A 24660-nucleotide genomic window follows, 5' to 3' on the forward strand; every position below is an offset into this window, starting at 1 on the left:
GCTTTAAATTTAAGCACTGAAGACGCTGAACTCGCCGGAGTTGAAGAATCCGGAGGTTCATACATTTACCCCCAGGTGTTGTGAAACTACAAGTCCCAGCATACCTTTCCAGCAATAAGCTGCTATATATTGGCAAAGCATGATGGGAATTGTAGTTTCACAACACCTGGAGTGTCACAGGTTAGCCAACACTGCTATAGACAATCAGATATAGACTTGCGTAACAGCTCGGGACCTCTTTCCTTAGAATGTAGAACACCCATCTTGCAGTACACTTTAGTATAACCTTTACCCTTTTTTAATTTCCTTTTTAATTGTGATACTAAAGGTTAGGTTTAATGGCTTGGAATAAAGACTTTACATATTGTATGCTCAATTATAGTGTATGCATTTCAAGTACTACAATAATCACCAGAGGATCAACAGTGCTGTATTCTATCCAGCTATATAATCCCAGGTACTAAACTCGTCATGAAGTGAAACTTATATACACAGTCTTTATTTACTCTGTCTAGATGTCACGAGAATTAATTATTTGTTTTATCACTCAAGCATCGCAGCTCATTTATATTCTTTGGATGCGGGATAATTGCCTAGTCAGAATTCAGTACACGGTGTGATCCGAGTATAAAAGATTATTGCAAAGTCTGATTTATATATTTTTACATTCTTCACTTAATCAATAAATTCAAAAATGTATTCTTTTGCTAGCATAATCTATTATTCATTATTCTTCCATGTTGCAGTAGATCTGCTTTAAAACATACGACCTGGGCCACACATATCTTTTTCTAGAAGCTTATGCTGGACAAGCTTGGTGCCCTATAAAAGTGTCAGATGGATCAAAAGTCTAGAACCTGCCAAAATAAAAATGATCACTTTGGCTTTTACATGTTGAATCAAGCTGCATCCCACAACAATGGAATGGCAAACACTGATTTAGTAGAGGTAGGCAAGTTTAGAAATAAAAATCAACAAAATTCAAAGTTAATCCAAAATTTGCTTATTGTATGCATTTTTTTTTTTTTACTATTTCTGCATTTCTCCCATTGTTAGGAGATCTACTTTTATATAATTTGATGTTGTTTAAAATCCGATTACATTATTATTAGTTGTACTTTTGTCTGCCAGCTGATCTCAAAAGTTGTCGATGTGGTACTCAAAAAGTGCACGTTATGCAAATCTCCTCCCGGCATCATGGAGGATAAACTTTTAGGAGTCTGTCGCAATTGAATAAATTGTTCCTCTGGAATACATTCCCCGTTGGGAGTACATGAGAAGAGATTTGAGAACCACTGTGGTGCACAATAAACTTGAACTTCACTATATTTGTTTTACTTAGCAACCGGTTTACAGATGCTTTCTGGAATTAAACAACATTTTTAACAGCATTGTAATCCCGTGTTCTTGGGTAGTTCTTTAACCGGAATATGGAATATTAGCATATTTGTCTATAAAGGCATTATATCCTCTTAAAAAGCCCATCTCTACTGCCCTTGCAGAACAATCTTATACGTGGTTTATGACCCTTTCGCAGTACAACAGCTTGGAGGCCTGGGTGAGCGCAGGGTGGGTAGATCTTTTAAGGACAAGGTCTAGATATACACATTTTCCCTGTACTAGGCACATTTAAGCAGAGACATGTAAACTGTTTTTTCAGATACACCTTTCTAGGGACATGAATTTTCCCACCTGTTATCATTCAGCTGCGTGTAACGGGGCTGTGGATCCGGATCTTGGTCATTGACATCGTAGCTGGCGTCGGGATCCTGAATAAATAAAAAATTGTAACAAAAATAAATAAATAAATTAACAAAAAAAAAAAACAAAAAAAACATACGACAGAAACCCAGTCAATTAAAGAGACAAGCATATACAGCACGTCCCCTTATCTGCCTTATACCAGACCATTTGTTGTTTTCTGCCGACGGGTGTAAAAGAATTAAGATATCCAGTTGCATTCACTTTTTCATCTACCTAATGGCTCCTTTCTAATAAATTTCAAGTGCACTGCGGCAACTGCCTCTCTGGAACGCTTTGTGGCAGAGATCAATAATCAATCTTTTTTTTTTTTTAACCAAGCAGATGAATGTCTAACCATGCATTATTGAACTGTTCATTAAACACTGCTGCCGAGAAAATAAATTACTATAAAAATTCTTGCAAATGTCTATTTACTACTGTAGGTCAAAGTAACAATAAAACCAATTTCACAGCGTAAGCCGGGGAGAAAAAGTCTACACAGTTTACACGCATCTACATTTGTGACCGATGGTAAAATGTGCACAGCGGTTACAGTCATTCTGATTAACTCTTTCAGTCATGGACAGATTCCTTGCAGTTTGTTGCATGCATTAGAATTATTTTCTCTACTGTCAGTTACACTTTGCAAGTTAACTGTCAAAACTCTCAATGAGAGATTAAGGGGTATATTTACTAAACTGCGGGTTTTAAAAAAAAAAAAAAAAAAAAAAAAAAAAAAAAAAAAAGTGGAGAGGTTGTCTAAAGCAACCAATCAGATTCTAGCTGTCATTTTGTAGAATGTACTAAATAAATGATAACTAGAATCTGATTGGTTGCTATAGGCAACATCTCCACTTTTTCAAAACCCGCAGTTTAGTAAATATACCCCCTATGTGCTGTTTCACTGAAGTTATGGTAACAGATTCTAAATGGACCCGCATACAAAACTTTTACACAGTCAACCACTACACAAAAGTACACTCTTTAGATAGCAACCAGGAAATAGTACTTGATGATGCAATCTAAATAATGATTGTAGCATAACAGAATGGCTGTACCTTGGTTCAAAAAAAGTCCATATGAATTAATGAGTCCTAATTTAGCTGCGCCTCTACGGAGATAGTTCCATTGGGTGATCCAATAGCCAAATTGTTTTGAACAAACTATCAGCAGTATTGGCGATATGAAAATGACCTGATTCCACTATGGAAAAACTCATGTGCACATTGTCACACGGACAAACTAATTATAAACATCACGGGAGCATAGTCATGAGATTAGTCTAACACTAGCTGCCAGCATGTGATAGACTGAAAGGCTCTTTCAATGAAGCCTATACGTAAGGGGGAAAAAAATAAATAAAAAAGTTGCAAATGCATATGTCCTCCCTTCACCACTGGATGCTGGAGGCCGGTAGATGTTCCAGAAATACAGTAGTGTAGGTGCACATGTGTACTTTTATTTGTCATTTTTTGTCATGTTTTCAACCCTGCATGAACACCGTGTATCACTGAGGGCTAAAACTTTACATATGAATGCTACTTTATGTCGTCTACTATCCTACCAAATTTCCAGAAAATCTGAAACGGTCGGGTTGAAAAGTTAATTTTTTTGTGAGTATTTGGCATGGAACGACCCGGCTATATGTGTGTGTGCAAAATAAAAATTTATAATCATTGGAGCTTACAGTCTAAATTCCCTAACACACACAAACGAACAAAAGACTAAGGTCAATTTAATAGTGGCCAATTAACCTACTAGTATGGTTTTGGAGTGTGGGAGGAAACCGGAGCACCTGCAGGAAATCCAGTCAAACATGGGGAGAACATGCAAACTCCACACAGATAAGGCCATGGTCGGGAATCAGACTCATGACCCCAGTGCTGTCAGACAGAAGTGCTAACCACTAAGCCACCATGCTGCCCATAAACCACATTCCATTTAATCCCTTTAATGACATGCCTTTCCCAAAATCTACAATTTACTTTTAATTGCACGTCAGAGGATGGATGTCTTCTAAATTAATATATTTATCAGTGAACTTATTATTACTGTGTTATAATCATTTTTGTGAATAGTGTTAACTGGGAGGAAACAATTGTCATGTAAAATAGAATTTGTTGTCATAGATTTTCTAAAAAGGCATGTATATTGCCTGTCAACAGCCAAACAGGAAATCTTCTACTAGAAGTCCATCCCGTTCCCATCCCAGATGAGCATGACGACATCTATGTACCAAGCCCACATCCTGATCCTCAAAGTCATCACAAGTGAAAACAAGGAAGGGAAGCCAAATAAAAAATACAGGGAAAGGTGGGTAAAAAGTGACACAGCATGAATGACTGGATGTCAATGTTTAGGCAACATGAGTATGAGTGAATGCCTTTGTGGTCCTGTATACTGCAAGCACATTACACATATAAATGATCTTGTCACCTCTTACTCAAGCTACTAAAACTCAAGATCTACTCACATAATTATCTTGTAAGTCAGGGTGGTTCTTTTCAATGCCATCGTCCAGGATTGAGATGACGATGCCTCTACCGGTGAATCCCTGCTCCCAAGCTTCTTTCACATGTATATCGTGTCTGCTTGCATCATACTGAGAAATAGAACAGATTATTTTTTTTTAGCAACAGTTCTACAGCACCACACAAGTTATTCCATGTACACAAGCATTCAAATAACCAGACGAACCCCCCAAACATTCTATATAAATTACAGGGTAAGCACTGATTAAGTATGAGAAACCCAATTACAGACAATCACAGAAAACAAGGTGATAAAGAGTGCATAAATAATATATTATTTATGCTTAATTTTATAATATATAACAGAGATTCAGTCACAGTTGAATTGCACAAAATCAGCCATTCTGCCCCCCACCTGTGATTGTGGGTGGTAACTAAATACTTGATAATCTGGATTTCAGCAGTTGGCCAGTAATTAACATATGAAAGCCTATAGCAAGCTTCCAGACTCCGCCCACAAGAGGTGTTTAGTAGACAAAGAAATTAGCCTGGACATGTTACTCCATGCTGGATTTCGGACTGATAGGTAATGTAGCTTCTAGGTGAACAGGCCTACTTAGGCCCTGACTAGTATGGAGTGTGCATGACATGAAAGGTGAGTGTGAGCATGTTATAATGTGTTGTTGAATGGAGGACATAAGAATGAATGATTATTTGTTGTAAGTGATATGAAAGTTTAAGTGAGAATGAAAGTTTGAATTGATTGGATTGATATGGACAGAGTTACATAAATGCATGCCTGGTTGGGATAAATGAAAGCATTTGTGTTTATACATAGTTAATGCTGTGCTGTGACTTGTGGAGTGCTGTACTATACATAGTCTGGATCCTGGTTGGGATAAATGATAGCATTTGTGTTTGAATTTGGATCGATTTGTTAGGCTTTGGGAATGGAGACGTTTGTGCTATGTGTGAAATATCAGGTGTTAAAATTGGCCAGTGGACATTGTGCGTTTACTGCTGATTATAGAGCTATTTGTGGTGGATTGGCTAAATACTGCTTGTAATGAGTAATGTGTCTGTACTGAGTTCACATTGTTTAGTAACTGTAATTGTTTAGTAGGCCTTGTGGGCCTACAAGCATGGCAAGTCAGCCATTTTGGATGGTGACTACATTGCATAGAAAGTGATGGATTAGGAAGTGATCAGATTGTGGTTAAGTGATCAGATTGTTAGATATGCATAGAAAGTGCAGGTTATGTTGGTTTATGCATAGAAAGTGTAGTAGTTTGAACTGGTTGAAACCATGTGCTTGAAAATGGCCGCTAGACTTTAAGTGAGGTATGTTTGTGGTCTGTATGGATTCTCCCCCCCCCCCCTTCACTACACAATGCACACACACACACACCTTTAGACAATAGTTAGTCAAAATACACACAATTACATATATATCTATATTACAGGCAATAAGTATGATATATATTGCACTAAATCTATATTGTGTGTACAATATTGTTACGCTGTTTATTGTTCTATAATATAATACAACACACTTTAAACAAATCCTATATCTTGTCGTGATTATTCTTGAAACTTGTTGATATAAAGAAATATAAAAATTATATTTCATGGGTTAATTCAGAAATACCTTTTGCGAGGAGTTGTTAACGGTATTAAATGGTCATACATATATTTGCCAGTATATTAAGGAGATTGTAACCCAAAAAGGAGAAAAGGAATATACTTTTACAATGGCGAGCCCCAGCCCGAACTGTTTTTTTTATATAATTTTTTTGAAGATATAGGGGTGAAATTACTGTTATATTGTAAACTTTTTTTGTTTGATAGAGGGGCGGGAACAAAGGTGGTAATATTTGTGTGATATTACCGTACGCCTTTTCTAGAAAGCGGTTTTGACAAGTAACATTGTTTCATCTGTGTCCTGAAAGATAAATAATTAATTACAGCGAATCTAGATTATGATTTTTAATTTTTAATTTTCATAATGTGTTGGCAAATAGACGTTTAATAACGGGAGTTGTATGTATCTGTTGAACAATTCTGTATTTTTAGGTGTACTAAGATGGCTATTGCTTTGTCTTCACTTATAATACAGGGTAGTTGGAAGGACTTGTGTTTACTTAGCGGTTATATTTATAGTTTCAATCTGATTCTGTGGACTGGGGGGACAGATACTCAGGAGAAAATCCTTCCTTTTTAATCCCCAGAATCAAATTTAGTTATAACTTCTCCTGTGGAAATTTATATTTTAATTAGGACTTTTTGCATAACCAAATTTGCAAGTTATGTGATAATTAGGGATCATTTAAATCACATAATAATTACACCTTGTCTACAGAATAGGTTTGGAGAGGTAGTTTGGCGGTTTTTGTGAAGGGGTGTGTGAAATCTGGGTAATATAGAACCCTGTCAAACAAAAGAATCGCGGGAGTAGCGCTCACGGATTCTTAGCAGGAACGCATAAGCGTGAAAGCTGGGACACCCTGTCCTGTATTGTAGTGGTAGGAGGTGATTGTTTGGAAGATTGTGTAGAGAGATGTCTCTAAAGTACATCGGAGATGTCACGGGTGCGTATTATTCGACGTGACGAAAATAGCGAAAAAGGCGCAAATTGTATTATACGCCGATAGTTACTTTGGGTTGATACAATATTTTTATGTTATATGGATAGATCAAGTTGCTTGTATCTTGTAGATTAAGTATACTAGGTAATCCATAGAGGCATTCCGATATGTAACTTCTGTAGAAACACGCCTTTGACAGTTGTTTAGTGGCTACGGCGACACTTAAATTATGAGCGGATCATGCGCAATGGTTTCCCAGTAAAGCCATTATTAGCGATTTTGGCTGGGTGCAACCAGATCTGCAAGACGAATTTACCAATCGTTATACGATTGAGAACAGCATTTCCACTCAGTAGACAGGGGGATACTCACACAAATTATTAACACACAAGTCTATAACATGGAACATATGGATTTTATTTTTTTAATTACTTTGGAAACTCGCAAAGTGTGGTATGTTTAACTTGTGTGTTTAACCCTGCTAAAACGTATAGTGATCACCAGTAGTAAGCTTATAATCAGGTTATGTATTGATAAGCTAGGTGTAATTACGTGGACCATATCACAGGTCGCGGCAGGTAAAATATGAATATTTATATTATTCAAGATGCCACAGATGTAGTATGTCTAAATCAAGGTCTTTTAGTAAAGCAGGCCACAGGTAGGTATGTAAATGGCTGCAAAAGACTTGATTTTAGATGGTAAAAAAAAAAAACATTACATTATAAATTCTGAGAAATAAGGTATTATATGTACTCAGAGCATGGAACACTTAATTGCCCTTGTAACATAAGTAATAGGGAATAATAAGTAAAATTTGGGTTTTGTCATTGGAGATAGTTGAATGTATACAAGGAGACGTCCTTGCTGTTAGGTCAACAAATGAAAATTGATTTAGCCCTTGCAATGTCTGAGATATATATATATATATATGCATTTGTTTTAAAACTGTATATGAGGACATATGGGATAATAGAGAGGTGGTATTTAAAATCCTACTCATTTTAAAAACCCAGGTATATACAGGTAATTTATAATGGTATATTGGTAAGAACAAATAATATTGGTAACAGACACACTACCTAGTGGTTACAAATATATATTGCAGCCCCTTCATCAGAGCTTGTACTCTGGAAATGGGCGGGATAAAATATAGATCTGATAATTTTACATGTCATTATTTTGGAGGTGTTTGGCAACATGTAGCATTAGAATTAATGAAACCCCTGGATAATGGTAATGTGTTTTATTGCCTAGGGATAAAAAGGTGGATCCTAATGCACAGTGGTATATGCCACTCAAAAATGTGACATGAAATTTCCACTTATGTAAGGTTACACAGCATCTGATAAATGCCATCAGAACTGTTATATCATTACATAAGGACTAGGTAGGAAAAAACACAATTGTATGTAGACATGGTAAACTAGAGTCAAGGAGAAACCCAGGGCATGAGTATTAGTGCTTGTTGATGGCAGACACAAATTTTTAAAAGTTTGTGTTCCTAAATACCCGTAAAACCGAGTTAAATAAAATACACCCCAGTGAGTAGTAGTTTTATTCACCAGGATCAGGGGGACTGATATGGATAGATTAAGCAGTGATTGTTTACCAACTGCAGTAAAAGTTTTAAAACAAAATAGTAGTTTAGTGATTTTGTTGCATTAATCTTTGCTGGCCAGTAGGGGCAATAGCGCACCTAAATCAGTTTTCTTTCTTAGAGAGAGAACATCAGTAGTGGATATACTGATCCGCTACCCAGCAAAGATGGTTATGTACAAAATGTCTAATGCTTTTAAGTGTTTAAAGAGGTTCTTTAGAGGGAAATTGCCATCACCAATATACTAAATGGGTAAATCTCTAAACATCGTGTGTCCTTGGAGATATGATTAGGTAAGATGACGTTATGTGACATAAATGTATTATGTATACTCACATTTCTTTCTGTCTCCACAGGTTACTAAGAACAGGATTCCTTTGTTTCTCCTTCCCAATTGATACATAGATCATTGGAAATGAGAAAAAGGGGGATAATGGTAATGCTAAGAAAGGTATAAAAATTTGAGTTTCCCAGGTACATGGAAACTTTGAAGGAATTTTTATGGTATTGTAATAAGATAAGTCAGTCTACAGATCCCTGGCGCCACCTAGTGGTCAAAAATATGTGAAGTTTGGTCCATAATACTTGCAAAGGACAGAAAAATGTTTGTTTTTTTTCAATTCCATAATGATGGTAACACCTGGAATGAAATTCGTAAGTCATCAGAGGGGACGGGATAGGATTCTAACCATGCTCGGAAGGGAGAATTCCCAGAAGAGTATTTTTGTTTTTCTTCCCCTATTAGGAACCAAGAAGTGGACAGCTGCAGAGGATATCGGAATGCTACAAGTGGACCGGACGCAGGAACGACAGATGGGTAGGAAAAAGTAAAAATTTCAAAACAACTGATATTTTTCTTTTCTTTCCTACAAGATGGATGAGAATTAAGACGGTGCCCAGCTGTAGCAAATGATATCCCTGACAGATGACACGAGATCCTGAGATGGTCGTTAAGGACACAGAATGGCAGGACTTGGACACAGATGAGATCCAAACCAGATGTCAAAGATGACTGTACCCCACAAGACCCCTACCTTGTACTTGGCGAAGATGATGACATCATGAAGAGACACCAAAGATGGAACAACCTTCGGACCTTAGATTTATTTGTTGAGGGATAATTTATTGGGGAGTACCTTGACATGTGTTGATTTTTTCTCCTAAGACTAGGTTTTTTCATCAGACATGGCAACGTAGAAGACCCATTAGCGTCTTCCCCCATTCTTTCTTGATATTTGTGCTAAAAATTGCCTTACCATAATTAATTCCAAACTAAAAAATATATATATGTATCCTTAGTGACCACCTGTTCACACACACTCATACATGTTGCATACAATCACTAGGAACACTAGGGACACTGATAAGAGATGACAACAGATATCTGTCAGTCTAACTGTAATGACAGAAAACTGACATCAGGGGGAATGATAAAGAGTGCATAAATAATATATTATTTATGCTTAATTTTATAATATATAACAGAGATTCAGTCACAGTTGAATTGCACAAAATCAGCCATTCTGCCCCCCACCTGTGATTGTGGGTGGTAACTAAATACTTGATAATCTGGATTTCAGCAGTTGGCCAGTAATTAACATATGAAAGCCTATAGCAAGCTTCCAGACTCCGCCCACAAGAGGTGTTTAGTAGACAAAGAAATTAGCCTGGACATGTTACTCCATGCTGGATTTCGGACTGATAGGTAATGTAGCTTCTAGGTGAACAGGCCTACTTAGGCCCTGACTAGTATGGAGTGTGCATGACATGAAAGGTGAGTGTGAGCATGTTATAATGTGTTGTTGAATGGAGGACATAAGAATGAATGATTATTTGTTGTAAGTGATATGAAAGTTTAAGTGAGAATGAAAGTTTGAATTGATTGGATTGATATGGACAGAGTTACATAAATGCATGCCTGGTTGGGATAAATGAAAGCATTTGTGTTTATACATAGTTAATGCTGTGCTGTGACTTGTGGAGTGCTGTACTATACATAGTCTGGATCCTGGTTGGGATAAATGATAGCATTTGTGTTTGAATTTGGATCGATTTGTTAGGCTTTGGGAATGGAGACGTTTGTGCTATGTGTGAAATATCAGGTGTTAAAATTGGCCAGTGGACATTGTGCGTTTACTGCTGATTATAGAGCTATTTGTGGTGGATTGGCTAAATACTGCTTGTAATGAGTAATGTGTCTGTACTGAGTTCACATTGTTTAGTAACTGTAATTGTTTAGTAGGCCTTGTGGGCCTACAAGCATGGCAAGTCAGCCATTTTGGATGGTGACTACATTGCATAGAAAGTGATGGATTAGGAAGTGATCAGATTGTGGTTAAGTGATCAGATTGTTAGATATGCATAGAAAGTGCAGGTTATGTTGGTTTATGCATAGAAAGTGTAGTAGTTTGAACTGGTTGAAACCATGTGCTTGAAAATGGCCGCTAGACTTTAAGTGAGGTATGTTTGTGGTCTGTATGGATTCTCCCCCCCCCCCCTTCACTACACAATGCACACACACACACACCTTTAGACAATAGTTAGTCAAAATACACACAATTACATATATATCTATATTACAGGCAATAAGTATGATATATATTGCACTAAATCTATATTGTGTGTACAATATTGTTACGCTGTTTATTGTTCTATAATATAATACAACACACTTTAAACAAATCCTATATCTTGTCGTGATTATTCTTGAAACTTGTTGATATAAAGAAATATAAAAATTATATTTCATGGGTTAATTCAGAAATACCTTTTGCGAGGAGTTGTTAACGGTATTAAATGGTCATACATATATTTGCCAGTATATTAAGGAGATTGTAACCCAAAAAGGAGAAAAGGAATATACTTTAACACAAGGTAAGGGCACCTTTATCCACAGACATTCCAGTAACAGAAAAATAAAAAAACAAAAAACAAAAAAACAAACAAACAAAAAATACAACATAGGTGTAGACCAGATGAATACAGTATATGGCTGATGTAGAGCAAGACAAATGCCACTTTGTATAGCTTAACATACAAAAATTTACACTACATGCAATATTTATAAACATCAGCTAGGATGAAGACCATGGGTAAATATTTGCAAAAAGCATTAGGATTCTTTATTTTATTCCATTAACAAAAAAAAGGTTTTGGGGGATTTGGGGGTGGGTGTAAAGAACACTATCTGAAGTAATGTCCATCACAAACATCCTCAAGATCATCATAGGTCAGGTCATTTTCTAATCCCATTACTGCTAGATGGAGGTAACCTGCACATTAACTTGATCGTATTTTTAATATGTACGCCCTGGTTGGAACAAAAGTTGCTGAGGAAGCAAGCCGAATATCCATACCCCAAATTTATGAAGCGTGAACTTGAACAGAAGACTCTAAAGCCAGGTACTTCATACGATAGGAATTTATTACATTTAGAAAAGTTTTTACTGGGTTTAAAAGTGTTTAAGATATTAGTCAAGGTTAAAAGCATCTTTGTTGAACAATAGAGCTCTGATAATTAAGTGTCATTGAAAAACATGACAGATTAAATGATGCCACTATCCTGAATGTAGACCGACAGCTCTATAGCTCAGATAGTGAAAAGCAGCAGATCTGTAGCCCCAAATGTCAAGGAGCCCTTACATAGTCTGTTCCATAGTCTAAGGTTAAAGGGCAACTCCCATTAAAAAATAATTTTGCCCTACGGACTCCTTGCCATCCTTGACAAATGGGTTAATTCCTTACACAGCTGAGCGTAGACAGGAAGAAAAACACCTATGAACCTAGTTAATGTAGCTACTCCTCTTTCTCCTGTCTCTTGACCAGCTGAGTAGTCAGAGTTAATGTAGACATGGAACATATACCAGGGCACTCTATGTATGTATGTATGTATGTATGTATGTATGTATGTATGTATGTATGTATGTATGTATGTATGTATGTATGCATGCATGCATGCATCAGCGGTCTGCTGAAGATTGGTCCTCAGACAGTGAAGAGGATGAAATAAAGGAAGAACCCAGATCATTTAGTTTAGATATAGAAGACGTACTATTGAAATAAATTATTAAAGCTATGAGAATTTAGCATATAACAACTATGGCAACATTACAGGATGCTTTCTTCCTTACAGGAGAGTCAACATAAACGCAGAGTAATTTTTGTACACAATGTTATTAAAGAGTTTAAGGGAAAAAAAAGCTCAGCCCATCCCTCCCCCCTTTTTAGACTCTCCCTTCCACTATACCTTTCACAACATTATTGAAAAATCCACTTTGTCGTGTCTAATTCTCTAGTTAAGATATATAGAAGACCCAAACTTTACACTGTACTATGTTATTCATCAGAAATGTTCTACACTGCTGTTTACTGACAACAGTGTGAACATAAAGAGATTAATAGAAAAATTAATAGCTAATTATAGATCATAAAGAGAAAAATAATCTGATCCAATCACAACAAGTACAGTTTCTAGGTCTTTATGAAGAAAAAACAGGTATCTCTTCCTGGCTGTATAAGCCTTCACATTTGCAAATCTAAATGATCAATATACCTACAGTGTATTTACTGCACAATAATTTAAGTAGGAATTCAGAAAGAAACCTAAAAGGAAGAGTAAGGAATACCAATGGCCAATAAAAGAGCACACACACAGCAATAGTGAGATTGTTTCACATATCACTTTGCATGTGTCTTTGCAGTTCCGTTAACCTAATTTAACTTGACTTCTCAGCAAGCCAGATGTTTTCTGTTCTCCTAGGAACGCTTACAATGTTGGCATAGTAATCACCAAGGATAAGGCAAAAGAGAGCGATTTCATTTTAATGGGAAAATCTTAAAAAAAAAAAAAAGCGTACATTCAATGGCTTTGCTGTCTCACAAGGGATAAGCATATTTTCTCATAAGCAATTTTTTTTGGCATAACAAGTGCAAAGTCAGTGGTTCAGAGACATTTCACAAATCATAGGATACCTGCTGGGTGTATAATTCAACCTTTGAGAATTAGCTTTATATTTCTTTGTTAGGTCACGTAGATTAGGGCAAAAACTCAACCTGGTCACGGTCTCTAATAAAGATTGACAATTTACCATGCAAGAACAAAAAAGATTTGAAATTCTTTATAACATAGCGCTAATACACACTGTCGATTAAAACCAGTTAATTTGCTGCAATTGCAGGGATTAAAATATATGTTCTACTAGAACACCATTGTATTAGGGTTTTTTTTAACCAATTTTAAGGCTTCTGGACTCTAACATATGGACCTTTCGATTTTGATTTTTTTTTTAATAAACATTGGTTTTTTTTTTGTACCATCAGCATCATAGGCTTTGAGAATTTAAAACACTTTAAAATAGCACCTGTGTGTAAGCGGAGTTCTATACACAACATGGCTACAGTTGAGGGGGTTTCATTTAAAATATCAATCTCCTGGCTTTGAAACATAGGTGTGCGCACCAATGATTTATAGATGTAACCTTCAGCCTGTAATGGTTTACATTACATATGCAAATGGTAATATGCATAAGTGACAATTCCCTTCAGTTGCATGGTAATGTTTGGGGAAAACACGATAACGAGATATTCAGATAATTATTAAATGTAAAATAGCTGCAAAAATGGTAAGAGTCAAATATAGGATTTTACTTTTATTAAAAGCTTCCATGCAAAAAGAATAAAATAAAAATTAGAACATGCATGACAAAGTAATGCTGGCAGCTACTAAATTACCCATTAAAGATCTCGATCTTTCTATAACAACAACTACTGTTTTTATTGCTTTAGTCATGCGCTTTTATAAGGTTTAAAGTATCAGAAAGGAACCATGGAAATTTTGCAGATGGCCACAGTAAATTTTACTAGGAGATTCTGTCTCAAGCAAGGTAAATGCCCAGAATTCTTAGCTACCATGTGAAAACCACGTGCCAAGCAATTACTCGTAAAATAGGTCGTGGTGTGGAATTCCTGGCTGCAAGTAAAGCAGTGTACATGGCATAACATTTGCCTTGAATATCTGTGGGGGGGGAAAGCATTAACTCCAATATTACAGGTACATTATCTCAAAAACAAAAAAAAAAAAAAAAGTCGTTTCTAATAGTCACTTACCAGATACCATTGCTGGGGAAATTTGGGGTCTGTTGGTTCTGTAAAGAGATCTCTCTTTCTCCTCTTCTTTGCTACCTGCTGTTCTGCCCAGTGAACCTGAAAAAGAAGAGGCATAAATTGAAACATTTATTGAAAGTATTTTGTCTGGCAACATTGCTTCCAGAAGTGGATACAAGGCAATCTACATATCAGTTCTATGTTCTCCAAGTACATGGAGAGTAAAGAAGGGACACAAAACGGCAGGATACACACACACCTCCCCCCCTGTAAATAGAGTAAGGAGGTTATTGCGTTATGGAGATTACAAAGTTGGTGTAGTTGAAGTATCTGGCAGCTTTAAATATCTGGTATGTAGAGTTAAAGAAAACACCTCAAACCAAACCCAAGTAAGCACTTATTAAAGCACTGGGATATCTGGTGTTCGTGTGAAAAGGATGCACTATTCTCTAGGCAAGAAGGAAAAAGTATAGTCAAACACCGACCAAATTCTTCTTCTATTACGCACATTTCATACTTCTGCAAACATCAACAACCTAATTACAAGTTTCACCACCTTGGTGTGAACAACCAAGGGTCTTCTCAGACTGAACAAGTCCTATTGTATGAGGCTACAAATGGCCCCTCACTCACTAAAGTTATCAAGCATCAAAAGAAGTCTATTATAGAGAAAATGAAAATGGACCCATCACTTGCAAAATGCACAAGTTGTGCAATATACTACTGAATTCTAAAATGCTAGTTCATGGTAAAAAAATGTATATGGATACACAGCCATAACTCCTGCCCTACAGGGGATCATCTGTTCTCAAAAAGCAAAAGGTTGGGAACGTGTCTTTTAAAGCTTAAATTACTCTTCAATAAATTTATTGTTACAGTAGTGCGTCAGTCTTCTATATTGCATGGAACAAATTTAATTGTACCATGAACAAAGGGAACTTAAGAGACTTTGCTACCCTCAACCAAACCCTTAATGCATGCCTCACGGATGTCTCTGCAAAAATAAATGACCCCATCAGAAAGCGAAAGATATGGCAGGCTTTAGTTCAGGGAAGTAGCTAGATTCCATAACAAATCATCGATTGCTTTCCAGGCTGGGGATATGGTGGGGGAAAGAATACAATCCACTTGCAGGGAGATAAAACGCACTGTTCTGTGCAAGGGCTGCAGATAAACTACTTCCATTTATAGAGTCATTTGAATGAAAGAAACTGCAATGAAGAAGAGAAATGGATGCACTAACTATACCAACTCAACTGTATCTGCCTGGCCTCTAAATCTCTCTGCGCGCTGGAGTCATATAACCTTGATGAGATGATTTCAATAAATGTGTCCCGTGTTAGGTGGTGACAAGCCTAATAAACTGCAGACATGAGGCATGCCAAGTCACATTGGTGGGATGGCAGGTAGGACTGTTTCATGTAACCAACTTCTCAATAAATTCCAAATTCACATAACTGGACCCTTTTAAAAGCAACATTGCTGAATGCTTACAGATTGTGCATTGTTAAACCACTGAAAATCTCATAAACAGTCATTGAGTCACTACCAAGTCACAAAAGAGAACACACACGAATGAGTGTTGCTGCAGTCTTGTTGTAATTTCAAATGCACAGATCAAAAATGCATTGAAAAGGACACTTGATCATCGCCATGGAGACAAATGAGTAAAAATACATCATTACAAGCAATTTAAAAAACAAACACCAAAATAAAATCCTTCACACTCAGTCTGGAGAATGATTTTATCTCCCCCCCCCCACACACACACACAATATCCCTTTATAACTATTAGTTTATGGGGCATATTCAATTAAGACGGCAGGTCGCGGTACACTGGCTGTTACCGCAACATCGTGGATTTCGAACCCCATAGGGTTGCGCAGCGGAAATCCGCCATGCTGCGGTACCATACAGGCACTTTATGTGCGCAGCCGCGATCTGCAGTCTTACCTGAATATACCCCTATATTTGTAATACAACCACGTGGAGGAAGTGTAACATAACCGATTGGTGCAGCTTCTCAGAGGATGACGGAGATCAGCAGCAAAATCACTTCTTAGTAAATAACTGCTCCAGAAATACTTGGCTTGATGCACCAACATCAAGCCAAGTAAAAATCATAAGAAATGCAGGATTACAGGGATTTTCACTCCTCAAAATTAACCGCGTGACCATTCCATGTGTCTATACAAAGAGTTGTCTTAAGTTTACAAAAAAAACCCCAAAAAAAACAACTCTCCTGAGCCACTACAGAGAGAGCAGACCTCTCCCTCAGATCCCACCTACTTCCTAGTGAAGTGGCCGGGGAGAGGGCCAGTCACAACGAGGAGAGATTTTAAAAGTTGGCAAGTATGGAGTACAGATTTCAGAATCACCTCAGACTTTGTAATTAGGTTGTTATCTTGTTTGGTAACCTTTGCAAACTATGCATTTTCCAATTCATAAGTAGGGTATACTTTAAAAAACACATTATTTAAACTCTCATGGGCCTATTTACTAAGCGATTAAACAACATTCTGGAGAAAACAGCTGTTTGGCTATGGCAACTCTTAATTTGTCAAGGGACTAAAGCAGGTGAAATCGGATTTCTTAACCTGTTCCATGCTGGTCACTGCTATAGGGACTGCGAGGTGACCTAATTTAACAACGGTGGGCTGGGGACCCATCACAATGCGCATGCGTGACCTTAGCCATTTGGGTGAGATCTTTTATTCGCCAGGTGGGGAGGAAGACGGGGGGGAGGGGGGGGGGGGGGATTTTCACCAGGGCTCACCAAGGATCCCTGGCTTCATAAAATACCAGCGGCAGGACATTTTGCATCTACACACCTCAGCGATGCACAGATTTTCACTGACACCCACTAACAACCAATGATAAATCGACCTCTCAGTAATAAAGCATGTGTGCATAAGGCCAAATTTTAGAGATTGCTTTTCACCCTCTTCTAATTTATCTGAATTCTAGTAAAAGAGAATATTAAAACATGAGTATTACTATGAGCCAGAAGGTCCGTGCTAGCAGAATGCTTCATGTTAGACAATGACTTGAGCTACATTTTCTGTGATACTATGTAGACTTGCCCACCCAGACAGCCTCCCCCACACTAACTCAGACTGGTGAGGATAAGAGATGCTTTTCTTTGCTGTGCTCAGCAAAACAGACTGTGATAAACTTCCCAAATTAAAGCCACATTTGCAAGACCATTAAGTTTTTATCAGGCGTGCAATGACTCAAGTGCGTGAGGGTGTCAGACAAAGTACGTTTGTTAGGAAGAAGAGTCATTGGCTTTATGACCATCACCAAGTGACAGATGACACAACAATCTCCTTCATATACTTATGTGGGTGTGTGACTGTTCATTGTGGTGCTCCTGGTTCTGCGGAAGTGCTAAAAGAGCAAAATGGTTTAAATTGGTTATAACAATTCTGGTTTCGACATTAGTACAATGAATGGCAGAGTCAATACACTTTATCAGTGTATTAAGATGCAGTTTCAGTTTCAGTTATAGCCCATTCATACTGCACCAAAATCCCGGGTTTTTGCCGGGGCGAGCTCAAACGACCCGGGTCTTGGTGTAGTATGAATGGTACAAGTCAAAAATCCCGGGTCTAAAAACCCGGGTCTTCAACCCGGGATTTATCGAGGGGTAATTCCCGGGTCGGACCCGGGTTGCCTGCACTATGAATGGTGCAACCCAGGTTTTTCAACCCGGGTTGCACAGAAAACAAGCTGATTGGCTGTCTGCCTGTCTCTGGAGGATGATGTCATCGGTGGGAGCCCGTGGAAGATTCGAGAAGGAGTTTAGGAGAAATGGTGGATGGTGGAGTGCAGATCAAGCTGAAGCAGAACTCTGGGCTACACGAAAGTGAGTCGTCGGCCATGATGAAAAGTAATGTGGTAAACAATCACCACCCACTTTTGCATCATCTTTATGCGTCAAAAAACCAGTCACCTTTCAATGACATCACCATTTTTCAGCCAATGAAAACTGCTCTGGTGATGACTCCCACAAATTGCCAGGGCACAGACTTGTGCAGTATGAATGGGGTCAACCCGGGAAATTTCCGGGTCCGAGGTGCAGTATGAATGGTGTTTCTGAGCTGGGACGCTCCGAGCCCCGGCAAAAGCCCGGCTTGAAAAACCCGGGATATTGCCGGGGCGGCAGTATGAAAGCAGTATAATCTGTTGATGAGAAGGGTGTGTACCTATCAACAGAAGTAGAAATGGAATAGAAGCTAAAACTAAGTAACATTGCGTGTAAAAATTGTTATCCTTATTTTTCGATTAGAAAAAAACCCCCAAATCACAATACAGTTTTATTATATCCAGTAAAATTAAATATACCTGCATCTGCTTTAATTTTTTTGCCCAGACACTTGAATATAGCAATCTCAGTTTCTTGCAGTGTTCAATATTTTTAGTTCTGTTCAAGACAGAATGTTTTTCTTTATTTTATTTTTTAAGCATACTATGAGAGAACATAGAACCTTCTTATTGCACAACAGAAGCTTCAAAGTCCTATTTCCACACAAGACTTTAAATGGTGAAATAGTCTCAGCACCTGGTAGATAACTACCTCTCTGCCAACCCCCTCCCGTATCAGATGGCAGAACTCACAGTCAGTCTACGCAAATTATTCCAGTTACACAACATGCATGACAATATAGTAAACATTAGACGCCACAGGTAACCTTTAGTAAATGGCATTTTATTCTTCTGCTTGATTGTGTTTTAAAAGGCTGTGTAATATACCCCAAAGAATTTGTTTGTTTTAGACTGCCTTATAATTTTTCAGATTATACACTGACAGTATTGGGTATTCACTGGACCGTGAGGGATGTAGATGAAATGATGGGCGATTACAGTAATCCCCGACGTGGGAATGACAATGCAATCTATGGTATAAGAAACCCAAAAAAAACTAGATAGATATTCTTAATATCACCTGTTTGTCAACCATATCCTTATCATTTATGGTCCAACAAAAAACTATACTATACTATGCTTATTGAGCTACACACATTTAAAAAGGTCAGCATTTTGTTGTGACTGAGTAAATGATTTGTTTAGCAAGGAAAACACAAGAAACGAGAACACTGTACATTAAGGAAGATTATTGCGCTACAATAGCGAGAAAGGAAATCTTAAATGGACACATTGTTTGCATATGAAATTGAATACATGTTTAGCTTGGCAATCCATTTACAGGAGTATTGCTTGCAAACCCTGCTATGTTACATTGATGCGACTGTAATAGAAAGATGGGTCTGTTAGACTGAACCTTTCAGAACAGGAAATCACACTCATCTTAACATGGATAATATTTGCATTCAGTGTGGAACAATCGCCCTCAAACAAATAAGATGGACATTCAAATGCACTAGAATTTCCAGTAATACAGTGCCCAAGCAAATAATGCATATTTGTCATAGTGAAGCAAGTAACACTAATAAGACTTTCCAGCTCAACTAATCAAAGGGAGCAGGAAATATTAGAGTTGCTGGAATCTTGGACAAATGTTGAATGGTGAGATGAATGGTGTTCATGAACCATTGTACATTTACTTTGGCAGAAGGGATACCAAGATACATTACCTGCCTTTTATGATAGCCTAACATACAATACAGCTTGCCAACACATCTGAACAATTGTTTCTGCATCCCATGTGAGTACACGGAGCAACATTTTCAACAACAATTTGACGGATTGGCATTAAGGTTGGGCAAACGGACACATTGGGGGTAAATGTATCAAGCGGAGAGTTTCCAGCAGGTTTGAAAAGTGGAGATGTTGCCTATAGCAACCAGATTCTAATTTCCATTTATTTAGTACATTCTAAAAATAACTAGACCCTGATTGGTTGCTTTAGGCAACATCTCCACTTTTCAACCCACTGGAAACTCGCAGCTTGATACATCTACCCCATGGACTTGATTGGTATTCACCCTATACAAACCCATTTCTAAAGCTTCCCCATATGATCTAATGGAGTTAAAATAAATATTTCTAGAACTATGTACACAAACTTTTCTACATTGGGAGATGGTGCCCAATACAAAGCAGCAGTTTGTTTTATCTGGCAAGACAACAAGAACAAAACTGTCTATTTGTGTGGGTGAAAATTACACACCTACACACACGCCACCCTTACAATGCCAACTGTAGTATTCTACTTTCTTATCAGACTTTTGTTTAGAGGGGAGAGGTATAAGATAGAGGAGAGGGGGCACTGGGAACCACCGACGGAACAGACATGTCTGTCAGATGCATGTAAATAAATGGCTTCCCACAGAAAACGTCTTCATCCAAAGATAAAACATGAATAGATGATAATTTCACATTTACTTTTCAGAAGACCAGAGAAAGCGTTGTGGTTAGTAGTTTATATACTTTTCAGTACCACAGCTGCAATGATAATCGTATACTTTTCTAGATAACTGTATTGGATCAAAAATCAATATGGGCCTGATTCATTAAGGAGAGTAAAGCAAGAAAAAGGAGTAACTTTGCACCTTTGCAAAACCATGTTGCATTGGAGGGGGGGGGGATAACTTTAAAATGTGATGGCAATTTATAGTCGGGGTAGGGAATATCCTAGATCAACTTGAAGTTTCAGTGTACAAAAAAAAGTTATCAAGTATTTGTGTGCTACATGAAAAAACAGCCAGTATTTATCTTATGTGCAAAATAATAAATAATATGCACCCCTTGCATTGTAACATGTTTTTGTCAAGGAGAAAACACACTAATTTTTTTGACTTGCTTTCTTTAATGAATCAGGCCCTATGTGTGTGCTGGTAAGTTAATAATTTTGGCTCTCAAAAGGTTTTGTTTGTTTTTTTACATGCTTTTTTGTTTGATATTGCTAAAGATACAGCTTATTTTTACTAGAGAGAAAACAAACTCTGATGACATGTACAATGAAACCCTTAGTGACAGGTTGTCTAGAGGAACTGGGACTTCATGCCTAAAAAGTCTGCACCGTCCTTTGTTTCACCACTATGCCTCAACATATATCTGACTGATCGCCAGTGTTCTCCTCAGAAAATTTTGCCAGCCGGGTGGCATTAAGAAGCACCAAGGTCGGGCAGTGTAATATTTTGCAATAAAGAAAAATGTTGGAGGTTATAGCCCACACCCGCCAAGACTGGTGGCCAGTGGTCTAACACACACTGCTGGCTGTAGTGCTCACATGGTGTCTGTTCTAATAGGAGAAACAATGGTTTATTCTATTATAATAGAACTCTGTTGGGCACCAAGAGCCGGGTGGTAAGTGAAAACAGCCAGCTGGGGCACCAGGGAAATAGGTGCTGGGGAGAACACTGCCCATCACAGAAACGGTGGGTCAAACATTATTCCTGAAGAAAGGGAGGACTCATCTTCAACCACTAGTCCTCTCACTGTATCACTATGCTGGATCCTGTAGTGTGGGGATCCCTATGATGAAAGCTGATGCCCGGAGCTGGGGAATGATGGGGAGGTTTGGATGGCAGTGTACGTCCTCTAAATAGAACACAAAATACATTTACAGGGAATCTTCTGAAAATTAAAAAGCTGCTCTGTAAAAATGTCATACACACAGACATAGTAATCCAGAGATTTCTCCCAGTCACTGTGAGGAGCCCTACCAAATATTTTAATAAAAGAATGCCAGCGAGAGGATGGAGAAAGGGAATGTTTCTTTTTTTGTTTTGTTTTTTAAAACATATTTAGGAAAGTTGATGCAAAACTATGGAAAAACCTGTTACCCAGAAAACCTTAAGTCTTTAAGGTCTTTGTACTCTCTTTTGTTGATCCTAAACTACATACGTAACGCCCAACATTTATATTGGACAGAATCCCCCTCTCCCAGGAAGCGATCAGAGGATGGAGTGTACCATTACGTGACTTTGCTGTGCACATCCTTTATTTCCTGGAACCAGCACTTCAGGCAGGACAATTCTGCTTACGTCTAATACAGTACTGGAAGCTGCAGTGATGTATGAAATGACTGCAGCTAGCTGGGTGCCCTAGTAAGAAACTAACACACATTTGTAGACGCTGCACTGCACGGAGGCTGCCACCAGCAGTTGTATCAGATCACTTTTCATGGCTTTTTGTTGGTCTCATCTAAGGATATGTAACCAGAAGTGACACAAAGGACTGTTGTGGGGATGTTCTTTGATCTACTATACTGCATGTTGAATATCAGTTTTGTGAAAAGAAATGGAGTAGAATTAAATCGACGTGACATAGCATCTCTTGTATAAAAGGCACAACACGCCTGGAGATATAGTCTATGGAATATGTAGTCTGGCCCAGGAAATTGTGCCAACTTCCGACTTCTCACCATACTGCCAGAATAAAAGGGTCCCTGCAGGCGTTTGTGGTGTTTAGTATGAAACCGACCATTCATAAACCATACATTGGTAATGAGTAACGATGCAGCAGTTCCAGACAACAAGGCACAATCAAATAAAATTAATGACATTGTTGTTCTGCTGAAACACTTTACAGGGCTTAAAATATTTAAAAATAGTTTCATTTTGTGAAATGTCAAGGAAAAATATATATTTATAAACAATACGAGGATGTTTCCATGCGTGATTCTCTGCAGGTATATATGCAGTTGTGTGTAGAAGTCATATTGCTTGTTGGTGCACCATAAGCAGTGGGAGTGTACGCATGGAACAATACATTTGCCAGGATTCCCCACCTTCTCCAATCCCCTTTTATAAATCCAATCATCCCATATGACCACAGTAATTGCAAACTTTGAAGGGTTCATTAAAAAGGACTGTGCTTCTGTGCAGGACAAAACACTACAAATAAAGTGAACTAGGAGGAAAAAAAAAAATAGATTTTAAATTTGCAATATAAACATGGAAAGAGTACCACTAAGGGTTGGTGAAGCCAAGTATGGCAATGGTTGAACTTCCCCATCTGAAATTATGCTTTTTCTTTCTATATGTGCTGCCAGTAGGCATTTATAGGGAAATTCTACCTTAAAAAGCTAAATAATCTTCCAGATAGACTTGTTTATTACAGGCTGTGTACATTAAAGTGTATTCAAAGCATAGCCTTGAACTTGTGGCACTCCCTTCATTAGTAAGGTACAGGTGCTCCACGATTAAGAGTGACACTGACAGGTTCCAGGTTCCCTGCACCTATCACATTGCTAGCCATTGTGGTTGTTTACAGGAGACACCATAGCAACACAATTAATTTATACTTTGAGCGTGACATGGACTGTAACATCACAGAGAGGTGTTCTATCCAAGCCTTGGGTTACAGGGGGCAGGATATCAAATGTACATTTAAATTCACGGCTCATAGTTAAATTTGGAAAACAAGAGAAAAAGTTAGTGGAAGAACCTCTTTGAATAGAGAGGATTAGCAAGGCCTCTGACAAATGTAACTATATAGAACAATCTTTTCCTTACAATAATAATAAAAAAAAAATATCTAGCCGTCTTGGATAATCTCTCAGGCGGTCTTAGATTAAAAGACTAAAAAGGCTTCATAGAGAATTTTTTGCCCTATATATTTTATCATCAGGACATAATATCTGCAATATGTGTTTAGTGAAAACAAAATTATCAGAGGAGGTCAAACAAAGAAAATAAGAAAGTCGCACATAATTTCAAAGTAGTTAGTGTCCCTCTACCCATGGTGCAATGCACTAGCAGATATATGACACACTCGGAAGTATCCGAAACCTTCTTTTAAGTTGTTAAAATAAAAAAAATAAAAAACTGTTCTACTTCTGAGCAGAGATTCAACAGCAATGATATCATAGATAAAACCCATGAGGGTCTGTGGCACTGGTTCTCCCAGATCAAACACAGACGCTTTCCGTTAAATATACAACAGTTTAATCAATAAGACCTTTACTTTAGCGTGATTGCATTTTTCTAAGAAAGTCAATTCCATCGATAGGCTGATAAAGAAATTGATCCAAAATGTTACTTTAGCCAATAGGCAAAGTGGAATGAAGGGTTAAATTGGAAAACGATTGCCTACAGTTTATCTACTCCCACTAGGATAGAATGTTACAGATTAAAAAGAACTGCTCCCATTAACTTTATATGGGCAGATTACTTATGAAAAAAAAAAGGTTGACTATGAGCACTGAAGAGTAAAGGAGAAAAGTGAAAAACAAAACAAATAGCAGCTT

General features: G+C 37.7%; 1 protein-coding gene across 1 annotated transcript in view; it reads right to left on the reverse strand.

Annotated features, from left to right (window-relative positions):
• The window catches only part of FURIN (furin, paired basic amino acid cleaving enzyme), a 119599-nt gene that overhangs the window by 33352 nt on the left and 61587 nt on the right, over positions 1–24660 (reverse strand). The window contains exons 4-6 of the mRNA XM_075207833.1: positions 14505–14600; positions 4217–4345; positions 1693–1769 (exon numbers count right to left, since the gene is read on the reverse strand). Of these exons, the coding sequence (XP_075063934.1) occupies positions 1693–1769; positions 4217–4345; positions 14505–14600 (302 nt within the window). The remainder of the gene's footprint in view (positions 1–1692; positions 1770–4216; positions 4346–14504; positions 14601–24660) is intronic.

The sequence above is a fragment of the Mixophyes fleayi genome, chromosome 4 (assembly GCF_038048845.1).
Source record: "Mixophyes fleayi isolate aMixFle1 chromosome 4, aMixFle1.hap1, whole genome shotgun sequence".
Taxonomy (NCBI): domain Eukaryota; kingdom Metazoa; phylum Chordata; class Amphibia; order Anura; family Limnodynastidae; genus Mixophyes; species Mixophyes fleayi.